Here is a 23,040-nt window from a genome sequence, read left to right as displayed (position 1 = left end):
CCAAAGGACAGAGGTTGTCGAGTCCTAATGGTTTTAACTGGCAGGTCTGTGCAAATGTCACCTCCTGTGCAGGAACTCTTCCTGTGCCAGTGCTGGGCTTCGGCACCGCGTGCCTCCAGACATCTGATCACACCTGGTTGTTGACACACTCTTGTCAAATAACAGTGGAGGAAAGGTAAAGTTCAAGGACAGCACTGGCTCACTGCAGACAGAGGCTGAGCTGCAGCAAGCACTCTGGAAACTCAGCTGAGAGGTACCCAAATGCCATCAGTGGGGAGCTGGCAGCCCTCTGTTAGATAACAGCACCAGCAGGGACCTGCTGAGCCTCCGCAAAGTGTGTTTGCATTTAACAGAGATGGTGAAACTGCCTCAATCTGGCAGAATGCTGAAGCAATAGTATTCACTAATTAACAAATCTAAACATATATAATAGGTAATGCTAATACATAAGTTCATTTCTGCAGTGTGGGACAATGGGAAATAAGTTCGTAACTTCAAGTGAGATACTGAATAACTTCTGGGATTCACTTGCCTGACTTCATGTGCTTTAAAGTTAGGTCACATGAGCCTGAAGGATTGAGCTGTTTCGTTTTAGCAATCTAGAACTGTATGGTGTTTTTTTTTTAAGATCAAATTAGTTAAACTATTAAGTGTTGTTTATGAATAGGGAGTACTGTGTTGGGATTGAGAGGACTTCTGGTCTACACCTTAGAATCAGAGAATCAGAGAATCATTACAGTTGGAAAAGGCCTCTCAGATCCCGAAATCCAACCCCAGCCCACCCCACCATGCCCACTGCCCACGTCCCTCAGTGCCACATCCCCACAGTTCTGGAACTGTGACCCCACCACCTCCCTGGGCAGCTGTGCCACTGCAGCACTGCTTTTTCTGAGAAGAAATGTTTCCTAATGCCCAACCTGAACCTGCCCCAACTTAAGGCCACCTCCTCTTGTCCTAAGGAATACTGGTCTGATGCTTGCAGTTTCATGTTAAGACAGGGTATACATTCATTGTCCAAGCTGGGAAAAGGAAGTTAGGTTTGATTTATGCTGTCTAACCGACTGGAAGTGTGCTAAAAGGAAATTCATAACTGAGATTTTTAGCATGAGTACAGATAGTAATATTCTGGAGCTTTATTCAAGGGTTCCCAGGTCTTTAGTAATAGCAGAGGAAGAAGGGGAACTAAATGGTTGAGGGTCATGCAGGGTTTCACTTCACACACCTGCAGTAAACGCTGACTTTTCAGTTGTTATGAAGAATACCAAGGAAATATTTCACTGTGCAAAGTCAGCACCACAGATTGGCCAACAGCCATGCAACTGACTTTCATTTTGTCACAGAATCACAGAATCACCCGGGTTGGAAGGGACCTCAAGGATCATGTAGTTCCAACCCCCCTGCCTAGCAGGGCCACCAAACATCCACATTCAGATCAGGTTGCCCAGGACCCCGTCCAACCTGGCCTTGAACACGTCCAAGGACGGGGCATCCACAACCTCCCTGGGCAGCCCGTTCCAGGGCCTAACCACTCTCCTTGTGAAGAACTTCCCCCTAACATCCAACCTAAATCTTCCCTCCTTCAACTTGGATCCATTTCCCCTAGTCCTGCTGCTATCAGCCCTTCTGAAGAGTTTACTCCCCTCCTGGGTGTAGGTTCCCTTCAGGTATTGATAGGCTGCACTGAGGTCACCCCGCAGCCTTCTCTTCTCCGGGCTGAACAAGCCCAACTCCCTCAGCCTGTCCTCATAGGGGAGGTGCTCCAGCCCCCTGATCATCTTAGTCGCCCTCCTCTGTTGCATGACATTTTTCTATTGTTTATTATTGTTTTCACTATACTGTTTTCAAAATCAAAAGAGGGGGGAAAAAACCTCAACCACCTGTCATACAACACTCCTGCGCTTAGCAGCTCCCTCAAGGAGGCGGCAACAGAAGGAACCAGGAAGACTGAAACAGATGCCACATGTTTAACAGCAAAGTTATGGAGAACGTAAGGTAAGTTTCAGCTATAATTTGGAGCAGATTGTACTTGAAAGTAATGACATACTAGCACCTAAAATATATCAGGTTCTATATAAATGTGCCGGATAAAGATGCAGAGGAATTTAAATGGAATTCAAATTTTCTGGTATGCTCTTTATTCCCCACAAGGGAAGGAGGAGCTGGTATACCATGAAGAGTTCCGAGTGCCACCAGTGTGACACACTGAGTGCATCTGTTAAGCTTTGGCTTCTAATTTAAGTCGCAAGGTTCCTTAGCTTTCCTTTGTTTAAATTATGAAAGAGACTTCCCACAGGGTGACTCTAGGCAGGAGTCAGCACAGGTACTCCTCCTCATTGCTTTCCTGGAGGAGCCCGAGCTTTCTGCTGAGCCTGAAGAGGGGTTCAGCCCCTTCACAACGCAGAGGTCACCCAAACAACTCTTCCCTTTTTTCTGTTTTGGCCACCGGATATAAAATAGCCTTGCTGGAGGAAGGTGAATGCTTCCCAATCTGTGTTTTTCTCCTTTTCACAGCCTATGGTCTGCTCAGCTGAGCCCAGACTCGTTTTATCTTTCCACATGCCTTTTGCATTGTTTGTGCAAAAATCTTCTGTACAGCTTGTGCTTAATAGAACAGTCCTCTATCTCTCTACTTCACTGATTCTCCATCTGTTCTCCATCCAAACCAAAGCTGAAAATTTATCCTCTGCTTTGCATAAATCCCTTCCGCGCTTCCTCCAGTGCTTTTATTACTTTCAATTTTAAATTTACAGCCCTGTGATAGACACTATATAAAATACTACTGCACTGGATCCCTAAATCATTACCTGTAAACAAATATTTCTTCGCTTAGGAGTCATTTAGTTGTAATTGCATGCATATGATTTAAACATTTTCAAATTGATTTAGATGTGCGTGATGTGTGTTCAGAAGCATGGAAGGTGTTGCTGTTTTTTAATATATTAATTCGCCATTGATTGTAAAGAACGCTTCTCCTAAGCTGTCCTGTGCAATTCTCAATGTCCTCAAATGAGAACTGGGGTCCCCATTTGCAACTAGACTAATTGTGCTGAGTAACAATAATGCCTTCAGACAGACTGGTTCCTACTTTGGTCCATGAATCATACAGCAAGGGAAAACAATGTCCCCGAATTATAACAATTTAAGAAAAGTTTGTTAAACATCACAGAATTAAGTTTTTGAACGTAACAGTCAGCTATGCCCTGAAACTAATTGTTCTGTCATCTGAAAGTTTGTTGGCCTCCTTTTATCTCCAGTGAACCAAACCAAACTTTGATAGCCATTCTGGCACAGAAGCTCTTTTCATTCCTGTTCTCGACATTCAGATTGTTTCGTAGAAAAGCAGCACATACACAATTAAAATGGTAGCGTGGCAGGCTGACATTGAAATGTCTAGTGATAATTATAAGTTTTGAGGCAGCTTTGATGTACACACTTCCTGATCTTAATAGTTAAGATTTCCCCCCTTGGTTGCTGTGATGGCACTAAGGCATGAAGTTGACAAAAGATGGAACGTGAGTATTCCTCCAACAAGGAATCCTTTGGAATAATGCATATCACAAACTCAAAGAAACTATGGAGTGCAGATAGATAACCAACCTGGGAGTCTCAGCCCTGGTTTTGTTCAATTTTGTATGTTCATAGTGCGGATCTGCGCCATATAACACACATTTTGTGTTTCAATAGCCTCGTATAAGTGGACCAACCTGTGGGCTATCTCTATTCCCTTTAGAAGGCAATACTTGTCCAAAAACATTCCCTTTAGTTCTTCCCTTAGTTTAGCCTAAATATTCTTATAAAATATATCCTTCCATCATTTCTAGTTAATTACAATTTAAGTTTACTTGGCCCCAGGCCTATATATTTTAAACACCAGATTCTGCTGTGAGACACGAGGATGTTGTTCAAATATATTTTGCTTCTTCAAAATACGTTACATCACTTAGAAATCTGGCAGTACAAATACACCCAGCTACATCTCACACCTGAGTTTGCAGGCTTGTTAGAATGATGATGTCTCAGTCTCTGGGAAGACGTTTGCATGAGAAGGACATTACTTATTTCAATGAATTGAAACTGTTCTCAGAGTGAGGTTCATCTGAATAAATGTAAATGTCTGAATTCAGAGCAATCACACCAGCTTGCTTTGCAGCCACTAGAAAGGAATAGGCACTTAATTACTTATTCAATAGGGATGGCTCACCATGACCAGTATTAGAAACTATGGTAGGACACGAATAATCTGCTATAGGGGTGTTTTCCTTTATTTGTCTGATCATACAGGATGGCAAGTTCAGCACAGACCTCTGCGTTTAGCCAAATGACATTTACACTCAATGTCTTTGATCTTTAATTTACCTGACAAGTTGTTTCTTTTTTTTCCCTTTCTCTTCAGTGTGCATGTATAAATCTCCATGCTGTGTGAGACAGTGACAGGACGCAGTGATGCAGCTGTATTTGTAGCTGAACGTTTTCATGTTAGAATTAAGCATTTCTGAAAATGTTGCAGGTTTCCATGGGACCCACAGGAACTTCATATAGAGCCAAAAAGTGCTTTCCCTTCTCTTTTTGCAGTTTTCCTTAGTATAAATGCTCGTTAGTAGCACTTTCTCCAGCTTTTGTGTGGGCTGTACTCCCATATTGGTTAGACTGGTTTTTACTGCATGATTTTCAGCATACTGTTATTTCTCCCAGAACATCTTGACCACAACTGGAGTCTTGTCACTGCTCCAGTCCACTGGCAGTCATTAATAACAAAACGTTATTAATAACAATTAATAACACTGGTAAACTCCATTCTAGGTCTGATCATTCTGAAGACATCATGAGGGTGCAGTCAACCCTAGGACTGAGCTATTGTGTGACCGTGCCCCAGATTTTAGTCCAAATATATTGAAAGTAGTGAAGACAACTTTCTAGTCATTCAGTGTCTGATGCCACAGAACATCTCTGTATTGCTTCAGCAAAAAAAAAAAAAAAGGGGGTCATTGGTGTTTTTTGGTGAGCGCTTATGTCACTCTGCTTGGTGGCTGCATTAAACTGCCCTTTTTGTAGGAGTGACGACCGCAGACTTCTGAACTGTCAGTTCCATCCCTTATGATGATGTCCTGTCTTGCTTTGAATATTAATGGCACAAAGCCGTCCTTGTCTGCAGTGAGCACAATCCAAGAAGAGCCTACAAAAGTTAAGCAAAAATGAAAATGAGTGCACTGCTCTGGTTATATAAATGGCACGGTGATGCTTTAAAACAGTCATCTGGCACATGAGCAGAGTGGGCTTCCTTTTGCACTAAGCCTCATTACCTTCATGGCATTAAGACCTGGCAGTCCGTGCTAAACACACCTTTGTATAAATGCAAAGGGAGGCAAAATGAAAGCTCTTGAAAGTTTTAAGGCATTTTGTACCTTATCACAGAATCACAGAATGGCCAGTGTTGGAAGGGACCTCAAGGATGATGAAGCTCCAACCCCCTGCCACATGCAGGGCCACCAACCTCCCCGTTTCAGAACAGGCTGCCCAGGACCCCATCCAACCTGGCCTTGAACACCTCCAGGGATGGACGGGGCATCCACAGCCTCTCTGGGCAGCTGTTCCAGCACCTCAACACTCTCGTATCAAACCTTATTGAACTTAACTGGAAAAAAACCACGTATCTTTGCCAGTTCTGATAAACAATGAATATCTCCATTTTCTGAAACCTCAGACAGGCTTTCCATGCCAACTTTGATCCACCCCTGCTTCTCCCACTTGTTCATCTGCTGTACCCAAACAATGAATCACAGAATTGCAGGGATTTGAAGTCTTTAGCCATTTCTACACACCACTGTAAAGAGCCTGGCCTCAAACAGCTGCCTCCCACACTTCAGATATTTATGACCACTGATCAAATCAATCTTCTCTTCAGATCCAGGCCTCCCAGCCTTTCCTCATACAGGATATGCTCCAGGCCCTTTATCATCCTTGTCGCCCTCCACTGGACTCCTTCTAGGAGTTGGTAAAGAAAAACTAGAGGAAAATAGGGGTTTTCTTCTCCTATACTAAGCCAGGGTTGTGCAGTATGCTTACAAATTCATATAGCAAATGGAAGTTACAGCTCGATGATTTACAGAATTGATAATATAAAATTTTTCATTCTTTAATTATTAATCAGAACTTTTCATAGAGAAGAGACTGAACAAAATTCAAATGATATTTTTCATGTGTTTGTTTTGTGTTTGTTTTTTTTTCCTGAAAAATAAGAGACAAGATTACATGAAAAAGACATCAAAATCATTCAGGTTCACTTTCTATATCGCAGAGAAACAGAAATTAAACTTAACCCTTCAATTTTACCTTCCTTTGAAAGTAAGTTTGGAAATGAAGCGATCTGTACTATTTTTTCTCCAATGATTCATCTGTTTCCTGATGGATGCTGCAGCTGTTACAGAAAATTCTGTCTTTTGTTCAGTTTAACATTTTGTGGAAAGGAAAAAAATGCAAACAAACTGTAGCAGCTGGTAAGCATTGCAGGAGCCTTGGTGTCACACACTGCTCTTGGAGGGTATGATCCTGTCGTGGCTGGGTGCTGCCATTGGCTGGGATTTGAGGTAAAGAAAGCCTTGTTACAGTTGCTGTTCAGATTTTTATTTTGGAGACATAAAACTGTTTTTAAAAAGAATGTGGAATAAGAAAATGTAGGAGATATAGGCTTAGTTTTTGTCATAACAAACCATTTTACTGGACAAAGCAAATCTCCCCTCTTTATACCATTAAGAGAGTACCTTTCCAGGCTGCACTATTCCACGTTGTCATGTCACCTGTTACATCATAAGAAGATTGTCATTCCAAACCACGAATCTTTAATCTTCTGCTCTTAATACTTTCTTATTCTGGACAGTCTTCCGATTCTGAAAACAATGGGCCTAGAAGTGGAAATTCTGCCATCCAAACTGGTAGTTACATTGGTGGTCAAATTAATAAAGCATATTTCTTTTTGTCGTACTCTTAGGACTTTTTATTTTCACCTGTTGAAACATTTGAAGTTCTCTGTGTAATTGCTAACACTTGCTTTGAAGCATAACCCACAGAATATATATATTGAAGGTAGGAAAACCTTATGTTGAACACATTTTCCTTTTGTTATGCCAGGTTCTTACCACTATAACCTTCAGAAAAGAGTGACTTTTAATGTAGTGTGCTAATACCAGGGCTCTGTGTGGCAGGTTATATTTAGCACAGGTAATGTTATTATAGTTCTGGACTTAACGTACACATGATGAGGCCAAGCTCATTGCTCTTATAACTGTTATGATCTTCATAGCTTCGCCGTGGGTATGAATTTGGTCTGCAGTTATCAGCTTTATTTCAATATATTCAAGTTTAAGCATATATTCATAGCTAAAAAAAAAGCAGGACTGCCACTGCAGTATAAGCACGCTCTTGATTACATGTCTTTTAATTGTAAAATGTTAAAGAATGGGAGTGACATTTTTAAACACCAAATTTAATATTCAAGCATAGTGGCGAAGGAAAGGTTTAGGAATTTAAACCTCTACTGATCGTAAGTGAACGAAGAGATACATAACAACCTCTGCCCAGAACCTGATAGTTCTTCAGGATTATGGGAGTTTCAGAGTGATTCTTGATTCAGTCTTTCTTTCTGCTGGCAACAGATCTGATTTCTGAAACGCCAAGCAGCGCAGTGAAGAGGCAGAGGGGCAGAGGGACACGTTAGGGTTCTGAAGTCTGACTCAGGAAATCGTAGAGTTCTACTAACAATATTCAGTCGTCTCATTGAGCTGAAAATAGGCATTCTCCATCCCATCACTTATCATTTTCATACTGAACAATGGGCCATGAAAACCTGGTTTCATTATGGGCATTTCCTTCCAAAATTAAGAAGTGGAAATACAAGCCAAAAATTACATTCTTCTTGCCCTGCAAAAGATAGCATTATCTACATTGCATTATCACAGAAGCCTGCTAGGAATAGTTCAGGCCTTTGCAGCAAGTGAAGGTTTTTTATCACGGAATCATAGAATGGCCTGGGTTGAAAAGGACCACAATGATCATTCAGTTTCAAGCCCCTGCTGTGTGCAAGGTCACCAACGACCAGACCAGGCTGCCCTGGTCTTTTCATATCGGCCTTCACTGCATGTGCAGTGTCAAGAGAGACTGCCTTCAAAAATACAGAAGCTGCATATCGTTATATTCTGGAGCAACTCTCAGAAAGCCAGGGAAGAACTGAAATATCCCAGTATGCCTAGGTGAAAGGCACTTCCCTGATCTGTAGTATGTATGTAGCCTTCTTATTAATTAGCCTATTACACGCCAGTCAATTGGAAAATCAGAGTGTTATTACTGGCCTTTTCATTTTGCTTTCACCAAGAGTCAAATTCAGTTCTGGCTGTACTGATTGAGCTGACGGGTCTCAGCCTGCAGGGGCTGAGGGCCAAGACAGTGAGTTACTTGTGGATCTCTCTGTGGGGAAACAGTGCAAGCAGATCATAATTACAGCCAATACTTTGTACCTCAAGATCTTGATCTGTCTAGGCTGAGATGAGAAAAGCCTTTAGAAGTATCATAGAGCAATGGCTAAGAAAAATAATCTGTATATTGCTGAGAAAGTAGCATGCATGAACAGACAGGGACAAGGTAATTCAGTGACCAGTCTGGGGCTGGGTTTCCCCTAGTAGTGTCTGCATTTATAAGTTAATTGGTGGTGGTGGTAAATGTGTGGTGGGAAAATTAGAGCCCTGAGCTTTGCTGTTTGTCTTAAAGTCAAAGAATCCCAAATGCTACACGACACACATCTGTCGCATTCCGAGAATGAATTTTCCTCCAGCCTATTCCTTATTGTCAGGTGTGGAACATGTGCAAATAGAAAAGGCAGAATACCAAAAGGTCCCATAAGGAAGAAATTCTGTTTCCATATAATGCAGATGACTGACTATTTTCTCAGTCTTCCTCTGCAGAGGCATCCAACATATCACTCCGGTAATAGGTAGCTCTGCAATTACTTAGCATTCAAGTGAATTTAGCTATCACCATTTTCTACAGTACGGGATAATTACCACAAATGCCTCATTTACACTAAAAATCTCAGTTGAAACCAGATACTTGAAGTAGAAAGAACGTACCGTGTTTCATTTCAATAATGGTCAGGTCAAACAGCTGCTGGACTAAATTCAAATGGATCTTGCCATCACAGAGGAGAACATCTTTTGTTTCTTCAGTAACTGCTCCATTTGAAAAATTTTTCTTCAAACACATATATGCAAAAGAAAAGATCTCGTTAAAGCTTAGATATTTTACCAGAGTTCTTCTAACCATTGCTCTACTCATAGTTCTTTCAGTTCTTGAATAATTTTGCTTTTTTTTCTCTGTTATTGCTACAGTTCATCAATGCCACAACCTCATAGTCCCACATGAAGAAGCATTTGCCTATTTGGATTTTGCTTTTTGTGCTTACGCAGCTCAAAACTGCTTGGTCTGTGATATGTAATGTATTAGGCCACGCGCACTTGTGTCCATTGGGCCCTTCTGCCTTAATGGTCAATTCAGTGAAAGGGAATATATGGTAACGAATAGAAAGTAGCTTATATCTTACACTGCCAAAGCCAGTGCTCTGCTCGCTATCAGTGCTACATGTGGGTGTTCATTATAATCATCATTCAGCTATTCCACCCCAGTAAAATCCCCCATTTCTGGCACAGAGAGAATTTCATGGAGACAATCTCTTTGAAAAGCTGTCACAACAATCTACCTTGGAAACTGTATGGCTTTTTTTTTTTTTTTTTTTTTTTTTAATAGAGAGAATACATGGAGTCACTTCCCTGTAAGCTGCTCTAACATTCACAAAAAATACACTTTAAAGGTAAAGCTGGCAGAGTTGAGGTGGCATTTGTGAAGTTTGTCTGGTCTTGAGAATTGACAACATTATGTTCTGCCATTTAGATTACTACAAAGTGCAAGGACCACAGAATAGCTGAGTTTATATTAGTATGGGATGAATATATATTTGCATTTACAATTTCCTGCTATCCTTTGAAAGTCAGTCTTAACATTAAAACTTTTCCAGTGACTTAATGCCATTATTAAAATATTTGAGTCAGCCATTTGCTTCTAAACAACCTTGCTCTACTTTTGTTCTGCCGATTTCATTTGGATCTTTCCTCTCCACACTTTCCACCAATATAACAGAACTTTGTCGTTTTTAGGTCTCTTCAAATTATGTGGCATTATATTCTATCGAACCTAAATACAATTGAAACTCAATGGACTGGATTTTCAGCACAAGCACATGCATTGCATTTGCACTCCAAAGATGCTATTTGCCTGTACAGGTATTTCATTGGTACAGAGCTTTTCATTGCTGCATAAAGTGGATCAGTATATCTAACAACTACTTCATTTTCCCAATCTCAGGATAAAATACCAGCGTTTATTCAGACTTGTACCTCAATTAATGAATTTTAAAAAGAGGTGGGCTTCAACTGAGACAAGTACCCAAGTGATTTTTTTCATTAGATATGCATCAGCTCAAAAATAATCAGAAAATAATCTAGCTGTGCCTCTGTTGACTTGCAAGCAGTTGAATGGATGTGGATGACTTTGTTCTAGAATGATTTCTACTTAACCATGCAAGTTACTTTAATGGCCTTTAGAAATGGAAGACTTTTTGCATACACAAAAACCACACAATATTTCGTTTTTATCCTTTCCTATGGTTCTGCAGTTTTTCAAGTACAGACATCAAAGCTTACATTTCAGAGGTGCTTGTCTTTCATCTCTTTGGGGCCTTCATATCGATTCTTCTGTCTTTGTCACATACTCCTGCTCATCACGTTAAACGTGATCACAGTTACATTTTATTTTTGTCTGCTGACAAATTCTCTCTGCTCAAGATTTTTTCTTTTTCTCTCTTCTGTTTGTTAGTTTCTTTTGTTTAACGTTTGCTTTAAGTGATGATAACATTTCTCTTTGAGGAGTATGTTCACCCACGTGTGCTTTCTTGAGAGCTGTGTAACTGCTTTTATTCTCTTTTTATAGAAGATCAAACCATTACACCAGAAGATTAAGAGATTTACTCAAGGTCATGCAGGTAATTTGTGACAAAGTTAGAAGCACAAATGAAATCTCACTTTAGTACTTGCCATTTTCATGCCTTAACCCAACAACAATTTTCTGGTCAACTCTAAATTTAATTGTCCACTTCCTAAAATATGTATCTGTTTTGCAGTGCTGCTGTTAATCTCCAGCAGAAGCAGACGAGGACTTGAAGATTTCATATTTAAAGCCCTTACTGTTGGTTGTTTCATTCTAAATCAAAGTTTATTGGTGTACTTAGCACACATTAACCACAGAATAAACAAATATATTTCCACATACTCGAGCGGATACTTTCAGATAAAATTTCTGTAGCCAAATTCCTGTAGTCTTTCAGGTCCAACCCTCCCTCAACAAAAATCCAACAGAAACAAACCATCAATTCAACAACTGCTTTCCTTCATCTGTGTCAGCCTGCCCCTCGATCATTTTTTATAGCCTACAAAGGATCTTCTGGGCTGCAGCCAGCCGGTCACAGTGTTGCCAATCTGTCTTTCAAAATTCTTGTTTTAGAATACAAATATATATGGGAAGAAAATAATTTATTAAGGCCAAAAAAAAAAACCCCAAAAAAACCAAAAAGGTTCCTGGATTAGGTGCTGTACACTCTATGACTGCATAATAAATAGCCTTCTTTTATTGCTTTGTTTGCATCCCACTGAGCAGCCAGCCAATTCTGCCCCCAGGGCCTTCTGTCTACGTATCTTTCATTTTCTAACTCACAGCCTACAATTACCTGGATGCAAAGATCATCTTTGTGAACTTAAATTCAATGACTGATGAAACTGTGATATCCTTCATGGTACTACCACCCAAAAATGTTTTGTACTGACATTGGGTTAGTAATTGCATGCAGTTTGAACGTTTTTCTTGCGCATGGATGTCTAGAAATGCAAACTCCAGATGAAGCCTCACACTGCGTTTCTTTCTGCGTATACCTCCCCAGTGTATTAAAAAACTGCCTTTATTCTTTTCATAAACTTATCATCTTCCTGATTGACACTTGTCTTGCATTCACTTAACACATGCAAGCCTTTCTCTTTCTCAGCTGCTTCCAGACAGTGAGTTTCCAGTTTACAGCATCAATTTTTGTTCTCAATACTGGTATTTCCACTATGCACTTCAAACCAGTTCATTTCAATCCATTTTTATTATTCTAGATGTTAAGGACATCAAATTATAGGTGTGATATCTTGATCCTTATTGAAAATACTACCAACATTAGGCCATCAAGAGATTCTAATAGCTTATCACAAAAGTGGTTGGTGACCCTGCACGTAGCAGGGGGGTTGAAACTAGATGATCATTGTGGTCCTTTTCAACCCAGGTTATTCTATGATTCTATGAAACTTTTAGATTAGCCTGAAGATCGATCATAGGCAAATCCATAAGTAAATTTATTCCATTTTCTTTTATAATACCACAATCATGTCCTATACAGTTCCCAGCCAATTTTTAACTACAGAACCACAGAATCATAGGGGTTGGAAGAGACCTCGAGAGATCAGAGTCCAAACCCCTTGCTAAAGCAGGTAACCATCTTACACTTCTATTAATCCCAATTCTCTTCTGTCAAACCAATAATTTTCCCTACAGCACAATTTTGAGTGCTGTGTTGAACCACAGATATTTTAAATGTTCTTCATATCTTTTGTGTTCATAATCTGTTCTTTTATAGAGGAGAAGTATCAGGTTAGTCAGTCCTATCTATGCACTGTTAGATGAAGAAGGGCTGTAGTTGCCTAGAACTCTGTTTTCTTTTTCTTACACCCTCGATTTCAGCTCTTTGGTTTGTGCTTCATTGCAACTTCAGTTGTGATGCCTTAGTACCTATCAGTCAGCTTGCTTTTGCTTTGCCCCCGCACTCATTGTGTGGGATGCAAGACAGCTGTCAAATCATATAAACATGAGAGATCCGACCAAGAAGACAATAAAAGATAATTGTATGGCTGAGGAAGAGCACTGAAGAGGAATAAGAATTGTGATTTCTGATATTCAAGGCACTGCCTGTCTGGAAGCTTTGTGCAGCATTGCTACAGGTACCAGTCCAGACTGCCTGGGCTGCTTCCATTTCCATGAGTTCTGCTTTTGGCAGATCCTGATTTTATTTTGGTGGAGTTCTCAGTATCCCCACAAGCCCTTAAGTGAGACATTCCAACTGCGACCCTATAAAATGTGAGAGAAGTATAAGCCGGTCAAATGTTTAGAAGAGACCTGAGGTGCTCAGGGGTGCTCAAATCCCAGTGCAGTTTGCATTTATAGCACACAGAAGGACTTCAGCTCTTCCGATGATACAACGCTAGGACTTCTCTGCTCTTGGCTCCCTGCTGATAGTTCTACAATTAATGTTTTGGTGCCTCGTTATCTAAGATGCACTTTATTCCCTCATCATGTGCTTCCTGATCTTCGAGAGCTGTTCTTAAAAAAAAAAAGAAAAAACTTGAATCTTAACTTTCTTTCAGTACAAAAACTTGGCTACGGTTTTGACATTACATATTCCTTTCTCTTTTGCGTCTATGTATCTGACAACCAAATGATCTGGCCTAATAAAAGGTGTCACATCTCCTGTGCAGACCCTGCTTGTCTGCTATTGATCACTTTCATAGCAGTGTCATCAGAATTTGTTCTTAACAGATCCTCCAATCTTTGCTCAAAATGTTGTCCATGCATTAATCACACCTCGTCTTGGCTACTGCAGGTCTTTTATGGTCCTCCTAAATCTCTCCCTTCTAAACTTCGAGATGACTAGTTCTTACTCTGGGGAGCAGTCAGAACACCTTCCTCTTCCATCATTTTCATGACTTTCTTTCTATTGCTCAACTCAAGCCAAAATTGCCTTTTGGTTTTTCAGGAGGTTCATGCTCTTCTTATAACTGATCATTCAAGTTTCTCCTTATGTCTTTGCCTACTTTCCTGTCACCATTGTGCAGTCCTCCTCCTTTATCTCTACTCTATTTATTTGTATTAAAAAGAAAATAAAAAATTAGTGGGATGTGTTTGGACCCCTTCTATTCATCTCCCAGCTCTGCATAAAAACTTTTATTTCACAGCTGACCTTGTAGATAAAATTTCCTATAGTGATTTATAGAAAGATATCAGAGAAGGACAAACTGATTTATATACAATTGTTGGCCAAAGTTAAGAAAGGGAAATCCTGGTGATTGCTGAAAAGAAGTTTATTTCCAGTTTAATCATGAAATACATGCTTTCAGCAATACAGATTTTTGACACAGTGCTGCTTGTGAGCAAAATATAGGAGTTGTACGATACTCCTCAGATAAGAAAGAATCTGACTCCTTCTGGAGAGGTTTGCCTCAATGCCATTATTTTCAAATCCAGATTGGCTTTATTTCCACTGTAATTAGCTTTTGAATGAGGCTAGTTTAAATATTCTGCAGCTGTTTCTTTTCTGGGAGATGGATGAGAAAATGGATAAGAAAAGTATCTTTTTTTTGCAAAATGAAACAGAAATAAATTCCCTCACTTCTTTTTTTCTTGTTAAATAGTATCTTCTTATTGCATCTGTCTGTCTGCCCTCCCACGCGAGCCTGAATCACAAGTCTGTATGTGATGAAAGAGCAATAATATTTGCTTTTCAGGGTTGAATGATCAAATCACCTCTGGTGGCTGAATGCTATTACACAAGTGATAGTGCGGTGACATTTCCGAAGTGTGAGTGATCATGTTTTTCTTTTATGGCCGTGAGCTACAAAGCGTATAAATTCTGGTAGCGCTGCATGGACGTGACTTCAGAGAAATTATGGGCAGGCTGACAGTAACAGGATAAACAAAGGTTTTGAAGACTATTTAGTAAGCAGATATTATGAATTATTAAGTAACATACATTCTGGTTTATGTTAGGGTTTTCTAAGCAGAACTGGAATCTTTCTGGACGTTAATACTGCTTCTGCACAGCAGTGTTCATAACTGACCGTTAATTACAGCTGCTTTTTTTTTTTTTTCCATAATGTTTTAAACTTTTACATTTGTAATGTGTAAATGTGGTTATGTAGTATCGATCATTATACTTAATAGAACAAAGGATTTCTCAATCAAGATTGGGCCTCTGCTGTGCTGGGGATTATGCAAACACTTAAGAAGACGCAGACTTGGCACCAAAAATTGACAGATAGTGGCCATATTATGGACTGGACTGCAGTGTTCCTGAAGTTTAGAATGTTTTCCACTGGCTGATATTTATATCATAAGGCAATAAAGCTATTTCCTGACTCTGCACTGTGAACAGTGCCTGGCTGGAACCCACAGCCCAGCTGCTCTCTGAGCTCCTGGAGCGCTAATCAACTCCTGGAGGAGAATCAAGGTTCAGATGTCTCAATGCAAACTAATCAAAACAACTTTTTTCTGAAAAAAAATTATTAGCTGCCTACAAAGCAAATATTTCCTTCTCTGCCTGGAGACCTTTTTGCCGTCAGTCTATTTTTCATTATCTTTTGGCATCATTTTGTGATCCTGTTAGACTTCAGAAGAGAAGCGGAGCTATTAAGTGAGGCTCAAACAGAAAAGCTATGTGTTTTGGAAAGCCATGAAGTGGCACTTTTTCTGAGTCATTATAATGTAGTACTAGAGGGGCTTTCTTCTGGCTCAATGCAAAATTAACCTGCTTAGAGAAATAAGAGACTGCTCTTCTAAATGTAGTCAGTCTGGCAGTATCTTAGGCTGCTGGTTTTATTGTCTTTGTCTTATTCCCAAAGAGATAAACTGGAAAATTATTTCTTACTGCATGTGTAAGTCAACACGTGCACAGTGAATTCAGATCTCAGATTAATGTTAGGTGTCACAACCAGAACTTTTCTTTGGAAAGGTTAATCCTATCGAATCCAAGAGATAGAGCTGCTTGTAAAATAAATAAATTGATTTGTATTAAGAAAACAGTATTCATTTGAACATGCTGGAGAACAGAAGAGCATGCTTCTTGTCAAACAAAATCCTAAATTATTTTCAAAAGGCATCTTGTTTTTTTCACCAGAATTCATGTAATATATCAAAGTTATGGTGCTAATTCAGATCAAAAGCTTTGTTTTTATCCAGTCTATTTAGCATACAAGAATCTGCTAAAATGCCAAGTGAACAATTGCTAAGAACTAATGAATATTTTTGAATGGAGTCACGGTTCCCTTAATGAGTGTTTAAGGAGGGATATTTAGATGTCTGTGTTATCCTTCCAAGTGAAAGGAGGCTGTATAGCTGTGAGTCAAATCTGTTCAAGAAACAGGTACTTTGGCATCGTCACTGTGAAACAAATGTATTACTTGGCATAATTCTGCTCATCTTGTAATAGATAAGAATCCATCTGAAATTGGCATCAACATCCTGTAAGGAATCCCAGTTTTAGCAGCAACACAATGAGTATTAGCACAACCAAAACTATTATCAGTATAATATCGGTATTACTGCTAATAATGCTAAGAATTATAGCAAGAAATTATTGCTATGTTCCCAAGTTGAAATTCTTATTGAAGCCAGTAGGAATTTTGCCAAAACAAGGGTGGGGTAGGAATTTGATTTGACATTCAGATCTTTATTTAATGAAATGATAATTACATACTGGCAGATTTTTTTCTGAAAATTTGAAGTGATAAAACTTGCAAATTGATTATGTCCAGCTGTGTGAAGACTAGCAGTAAGACAAGCAGAAATAAGCCAACTTTGTATCATCTGCATCTGAATTGTCCATAAATTGAGATTCACTACTTTGCTTCAGCCTTCATGAGAGTCCAGTTACGTTCAAATTTTGGATTTGAGCTTAGGTTTGAATCGATCAGGTTTCTAGCAGGGATGTCTAATTATGGCTACTTGTAGGCTCATCTCTACACTAAGCTAGCACATAAATATTTTTTGTACATCAGTAACTGCATAGCTGTTCTCTTATTTCATAGCTGCACCCAGAATCAGCTACTATGCAAGACTTTTGCTACGAAGTTGTGGAAAGAAGACACAGACCTCCTGTGTGAAATATCCTCTAAGTCACTCACAACATCCTTAGTTACTGTTTCAATAATAAATCATAATACCATTTAAAACTAAGCTTAAATCATAATACTATTTAAAACTAAGCTTGATGCCAAACTCAGTTTACATTTCTCATGAGTTGACAAGAATCAAACTGCATCCTCTTGCTTTTAAGTGATACAAATAAAAGATAGTGTAAAACATCAGTGCCCCATCACAGTGTTTCTAAATTGAAGAAAAGTTTACCTGGTAAGTGATATGAATGACCGGTGGCTCTTGTGAACTTGGGTAGGCTAAAGATACCCTTCTCCCATTTTTAGCAAAGTCTGTTATTTCAGAAAGACTCAGTTGTAAGTCATTGAAACTGCCACAGAGTCTCTCTAAATTTCTAGATATGTGACTCATGCCTCTTTCACCTGGCAAATTGTTGTTTTTAGGAGAACTCGATGTTTCCTCAATTACATTGAACTGCACTTTAGGGGCAGCTGGTCTGCTGGAAAGCCTGGTAGCTGTTCCAAAACCAAGAAGAGCCATTGAACGATTGATAGGTTCAGCATCCAAAGTTTCTAAGGCAACAGAGGGGTCACCTGGGAGCTTTTTCTCATCCAAGTCACTAACACTTGATGAAGAGCTCTGCTCATAACTAGGGCTCTTCGCTTCTTCGATGAGTCTTCTCCTGCCGCTGGGAGATTGAATAACTGTACTTCTTGGTATTAACAGGTCTCTGCTTTGATGTTGGTCTTCTGTGGCAAGGTTTTCAAAGAACTTTCTTTTTCCAGGTATGTTCACAGATGATACAAAGTTATAAAGCATATGCTGCTTCGTGTCTGGCAGCGTTGAAGCATCTTCTTCCAGCATCAGTTCTTTGATCATCAGGCGCATTACATACCTGTCCGAACTTGAAGATGGAATAACACTCGGCTCAGGGAATTTCTGCTTCCCAATTAATATCAATAGGAGTTTATCTGACAAAAAGCATAAGCCTTTTGGTCTTTCATTTTTTTCCAGCTGGATTTGTTGAATATGGGGCATGCAGGAAGAGGTTACTGAATACACCAAAACAATGTTAGAAGTATTAGAGGCTACTGCCACGATCTGAGCTCTGAGGTCAAAAGCCATTATATCAGGAACCAGAATACCTGGGATGTTGACTTTTCTGGTGGTGGTTACCTTCCTTTCAAAAGTCACCAAGATCAGGTAAGAAGAATCTTGACCATTCATTGCTGCAGAATCTTTGCGTTTCAGAGTAATGAGAGGACTGGGATCAGACCGACGGTGATTTGCAAGGATGTGGGTTAAATCCAAAGGACCTGATGAAGAAGAAGCTACTGAATCAACAGTGCCTGATCTGTCAGAGTCTGTGGACTTTCTTCGCAGGTCCATGGAGTACTCTTCATCACCAAGTGCTGTAGTAGACTGCGAGGTTAAAGAACTAGTTTCAGCACCAGATGGCATATCAAATGCAATGCCTGCGTTCAAACCACAGATATTATCTAAAGGAAGCTCAGTAGCTACAGCAATTTGGAAATCCAGCGTGGCTTCTATAGCACAGATATAGCCTCCCACATCAAAGACTGGGCAAAAGGAGCAGGCATTTAGAGTTTTTTGAGCATCATCCCATATATAGGAATGCAGGGTGCTGCCTATAGCAACTACTAAGCGATTACCATCCTTAGTCCAGCAAGCACAATGAATAAGCCCACTGCTTTTGATATCTGCCTTAACTCTGCTATTGTCTGTTCGAACAGTGTGCAAGACTGAAGCATCTCTTTTTGTAAGGACAGCCAAGACCTCCTTTTTTGGATGCCACACACAGCCCTGGGAAAGCAATGGGAACGGCTCACCGATTTCACAAGTCTGAGAAATCAAGGGTTTGTTTTTCTCCGCAGTGCTGTGGCCCAGCCGCCAAACGCTAACATGCTTTTTATGCTGAACAGCAAGCAGAGCTGGGGTCTCTGTAGAGCAACATGGGCCCCAGTAAAGCCCATGCACGTGTTCAAACTGACCAACAACGCTTGAGTCTCCAAACTTCAGCTCTCCATTATGGTAGTATAAAGCAGTCAGTATCACCTGCTTCCCATCTGTCCAGGCAATTCCGTGCACAGGATGGATGGCTTGGTATAAAGCATTGAGGCCGGTTCTCAGCAGTTTCGCCTTTCCCAGCTCCATATTTTTAGGCTCTCTGTCTACTGGTGATTGTTCCAAAGACGAGAATCCATGGAATTCATTTGCAGATCATGATGAGGAAAAAAATGCCTTCTATTTCCTTCCCTTCCTTTGCGGAATGAAGCTTTGTTTTTTTCCTTTTCTGCTAGTTGTTGAAGAGTCTGTCTTGTGAACTCCTTCCCAGTAAGCCTGCAGCTGCTCTTCTAAGTATAAATCCATGTCAAAGCTGCTTTTGCTATGTCTTTTCCTGGGAGGAGTTATCATCTTCATGTGATGCCTAACAAGGTTTAACCAATTACTGGACGTTTTTGTAGGAGTCTATTTTTAACTCTTTACTGCTGGGTGTATCTTTAAAAATAGCATTCTAATACCTTGACCTTCACTGAATGAAGGTCTTTGGTGAACAGTGGAGAGAGATCATATACTGTTAAACCTGAGCATTAAGCTACCGCCTGAAATAATGACCTAACACTTCTTTCAACCAGCCTTTGAAGGGTAAAAAGATTTAAATATATCCGAGAGCTACACAAAGCAGATTGCAATCTCCAGTGGACAGTACATTTCAGATATCTAAGACCTCAGTGGCTATGAAATGAAGGTAGAAAAAAGAAATTACATTCTGCTCTGCTAGTAATTATAGGAAGATGAAGAAAGGTGAAATAAAAAAAAAAAAAGACAAATGTTCTCGAAGAAGACATCTGATTAATGTTCATTTTAATGTTCATTGTACTGGATCAGATTTTGCAGCTGCAAAGAAACACTGATTTTGACTAATGTGAATAAATTATATCTGAGCAAAGAAGGTTTTCAGCTGATGGATGTAATAACTACAGCCAAAGGTTTAAGGCAACTATATGCATTCTGTATCTTTGGCTGAACTCTAGAATCACTGAATCCTTAAGGTTGGAAAAGACCTCTCAGATCATCTAATCCAACCATCTACCTACCACCAATAGTGCCCACAAATACTTTATATATTTTATAATACTTTATATATATACTTTAGGTATCTTTGTATACCACCTATCAAAAGGAGATTTCTTGTTGGATCGCTGCTGGAAAATTTGTTGTAACGTCCTTTTTCAAAGTGTTTTTACTGAAGATGGTGAGTACCACTAGGGAACTCCCAAATTTATGTACAGTAATCATGCTGTATTGTCATTTACAGCCATTTCATTTTGTAGATGATTTCATGAGCATTTCATTCAAAATCAGAATATTTTATCTTCATCAAGGACAAGCCAGCAGTGATGACTGGAATAGGTAAAAATTATCCTGTTTCCTACCATAGAACATCTTCATATCCTGAACTAGAACTTTTCTGGAAAGTCTGAAGTCAATCAGTAGAAGGGCTTAGGAGACATGGAGTTACACTGTTCATTTGCAGCAAAGGCAATTCAGAGATCTGTGCCTACAGAGAACCTTTGTAACACAAATACAGTGAATTCAAGGCAAGGCCAGCGGGAGCCAGGCTATGGGGACACAGAACCTTTGAAGAGTTTGCTCTGGCCTTTTGGTAAATTTCTAAGGCTTTGTGTTTCCTTGAGAGCTGCAGGGTTTGGACAGACCACGAGGCTTGTTCTCTAGCAATTGAGTTTGAACACTCAGCTCCATTGGCATAGCATTTGAGGATCCCAAGGAAAATTTCCTCCCCTGGTTCATTCTGTGGGTTTTTGAGTGGGAGAGAATAATGAGCAAAGAGAATCATTGAGTACCTCCACAAATGCAACACACAAGGAAAGTAATTTGAGATACGATGACATTTCAGAGTTCATCATTAAATGATTTTCTAAATAACAGAAGACTTGTAAAATATACAAAGGGAAAAAACTGGAGTGATACCATGGGGACAGAACTGAAATAGTGTACTCTGGATCGAATCAAGTTCCAGATGCAGACAGAAGGCGAATGAAAGAGGAAAGAGATTTTGTTTGACACATTCCCATTTCAGATACAACTGGTAAGGGGGACGTTCCTTTCATTCCATCCATCTATTTCTCTGGAAATGGGTGAAACATTTTAATAATATTCCTGTGTCACCTTGGCACACATAGATCTATATAATGTATGAAATAAAGTCTGGCAATTGAAAGCTGCCCTGGCAATACTTTAGTTTTCCTTTGAGACTCAAGAAAGCAGCAAGAAGAGTAATTTATTAGTAATCTGAGTCGTTCATTGAGCAGTCACAGTCTCTACACTGATACTGAGCTAGATTCTGATCCTATTCATGTAACTGTGCCTCTGATTAGCTTTGCTTTAACTAAGGTGTTCCAGCTGGTGGCACCTTTGAGTCTACGTCAGTGGTTGTTAGAAGTACCACACAAAGTCTAAGACTGAACGCAGTCCACTGATGGTGAGTTCATTAACAGTTATGTTAACAGCACAGAGCTGTTGAAGAGCAGGGTTAAGTTCCCATAGTTCACAATGAGTGATGGAAAACCAAAACCAGCCCTCATAGTTGCAAAGGTTGTGATAGTCTTTTTACAGTTGTGATTTTATAGTGCTGTGTTCTCACACTGCTGTACCCATTATTCACCTCTCTCTCCTGGGAAACTCTCAATACCTTTTGTATTCAATATGAATCAGAGCTAATGAGATGCAGGCTCTTAAATATACTTCCTTGCCTATTTCCAGTCTAGGGCAAGATAGGTATATAAGTATCTCTGTGGATCAGAGTTCAGTGCCTTGCTGGAAATGCTGAGACTTCGGACTTCATTTTCTCCTTTATTCATAGTAAAATAACTCCTTCTGGGCTAAATCTTGCTTCGAGTTAATTAAATTGATGTTAATATTCCTGGTGACTTCAAAGGAAGACAGATCCAGCACAATATGTAATGAAAACATAACAGTAATAATTTTTCTAATAGTAATTTAACTCAAACATATAAAATATCTAATGCTTTGTGATATTTCTACTTCAAAAACATTTCTATTTAAAGCTACCCACCATAATTTCACCAATTTAAGTTGATGTGTCATTGAGTTCAATACTTTCAAGAAGCTTGAGTAATGTATTTATTTTTCCACATTGACATTTCTTTTCCTCGAGTTCTGATTCTAAAAAACAGTTATCTGTCACAAGCTGACTGGAACAGAATGTGAGAATGATGTGCAGTTAATAAAGATACAAAATACGTAATCCATCAGAGCAGATCTACTGATCACACGATGTAAATCAGCATCCTTCTGACAGAGCTATGCCTGGGTGCTGTTACTGCTCACCAAATAGGATTTCAGCTGCTCTTTTTTTGCTAGCAAGGTACGTGTCAGGTAAAGTGGGAAAGAATCAATGAGCTCTTTGTTATTTAAATAAATTTGTTCAAGCAAACTGTTCGTAAGCCTCCTTAATTTCAAAACATTATGTAAATTATTATTTAAAGTAAAGCCTTGAGCTTTTCTATGCAGGCTATATTCAACTAAGGAGAATCCAGGCATGGATGTCACAGCTTCTTGTGTCTCAAGGTGAAGCTTTCGGTCCATGGGGCTGGGGGAGGAGAACCAGAGCATTCTGGAAGGACACTTCATTCTTGCTCCTACCCAGACTGTTGGGCTCAACTTTTTTGTGCCTTTCACAATGCTAAAGCAAAATAGGTGAGGAATTAGGAAGGAAGGCACGTAGAGGGTAGTTGTGCAAACACAATCACAGAGAATGAGATTCAGCTCACTTTTAATTGTGGGGATGGGATTCATCTCCCAAATTAATATGCTGAAGTTGAGGTATGTACATATAGCTGCCTACAGGAAGATAGAACCCAAGCTCCCATGGGGCAAATGAGCTGGGCCTCACCTTTCTGACACAACTACTGGCATAAACAGCAC

The 23,040-nt window shown here is 39.7% G+C and overlaps 1 protein-coding gene across 1 annotated transcript; it reads right to left on the bottom strand.

Moving 5' to 3' along the window:
• Positions 1–4,413: 4,413 nt before the first annotated feature.
• On the bottom strand, positions 4,414–19,282 carry LOC128083254 (WD repeat and coiled-coil-containing protein-like). Its single transcript, XM_052688303.1, has 3 exons — positions 17,302–19,282; positions 9,117–9,237; positions 4,414–5,173 (listed from the first exon to the last, which is right to left on the bottom strand). The coding sequence occupies exons 1-3, from the start codon at positions 19,222–19,224 to the stop codon at positions 5,007–5,009; spliced, it is 2,211 nt and encodes a 736-aa protein (XP_052544263.1). The 5' UTR covers positions 19,225–19,282; the 3' UTR covers positions 4,414–5,006.
• Between the last annotated feature and the right edge of the window lie 3,758 nt (positions 19,283–23,040).

This window comes from Tympanuchus pallidicinctus, unplaced genomic scaffold (genome assembly GCF_026119805.1).
Source record: "Tympanuchus pallidicinctus isolate F22 unplaced genomic scaffold, pur_lepc_1.0 scaffold1, whole genome shotgun sequence".
NCBI classification, from domain to species: Eukaryota; Metazoa; Chordata; class Aves; order Galliformes; family Phasianidae; genus Tympanuchus; species Tympanuchus pallidicinctus.
The sequence above is the reverse complement of the archived record's forward strand: the minus strand, read 5'-3'. Positions and strand labels throughout refer to the sequence as shown.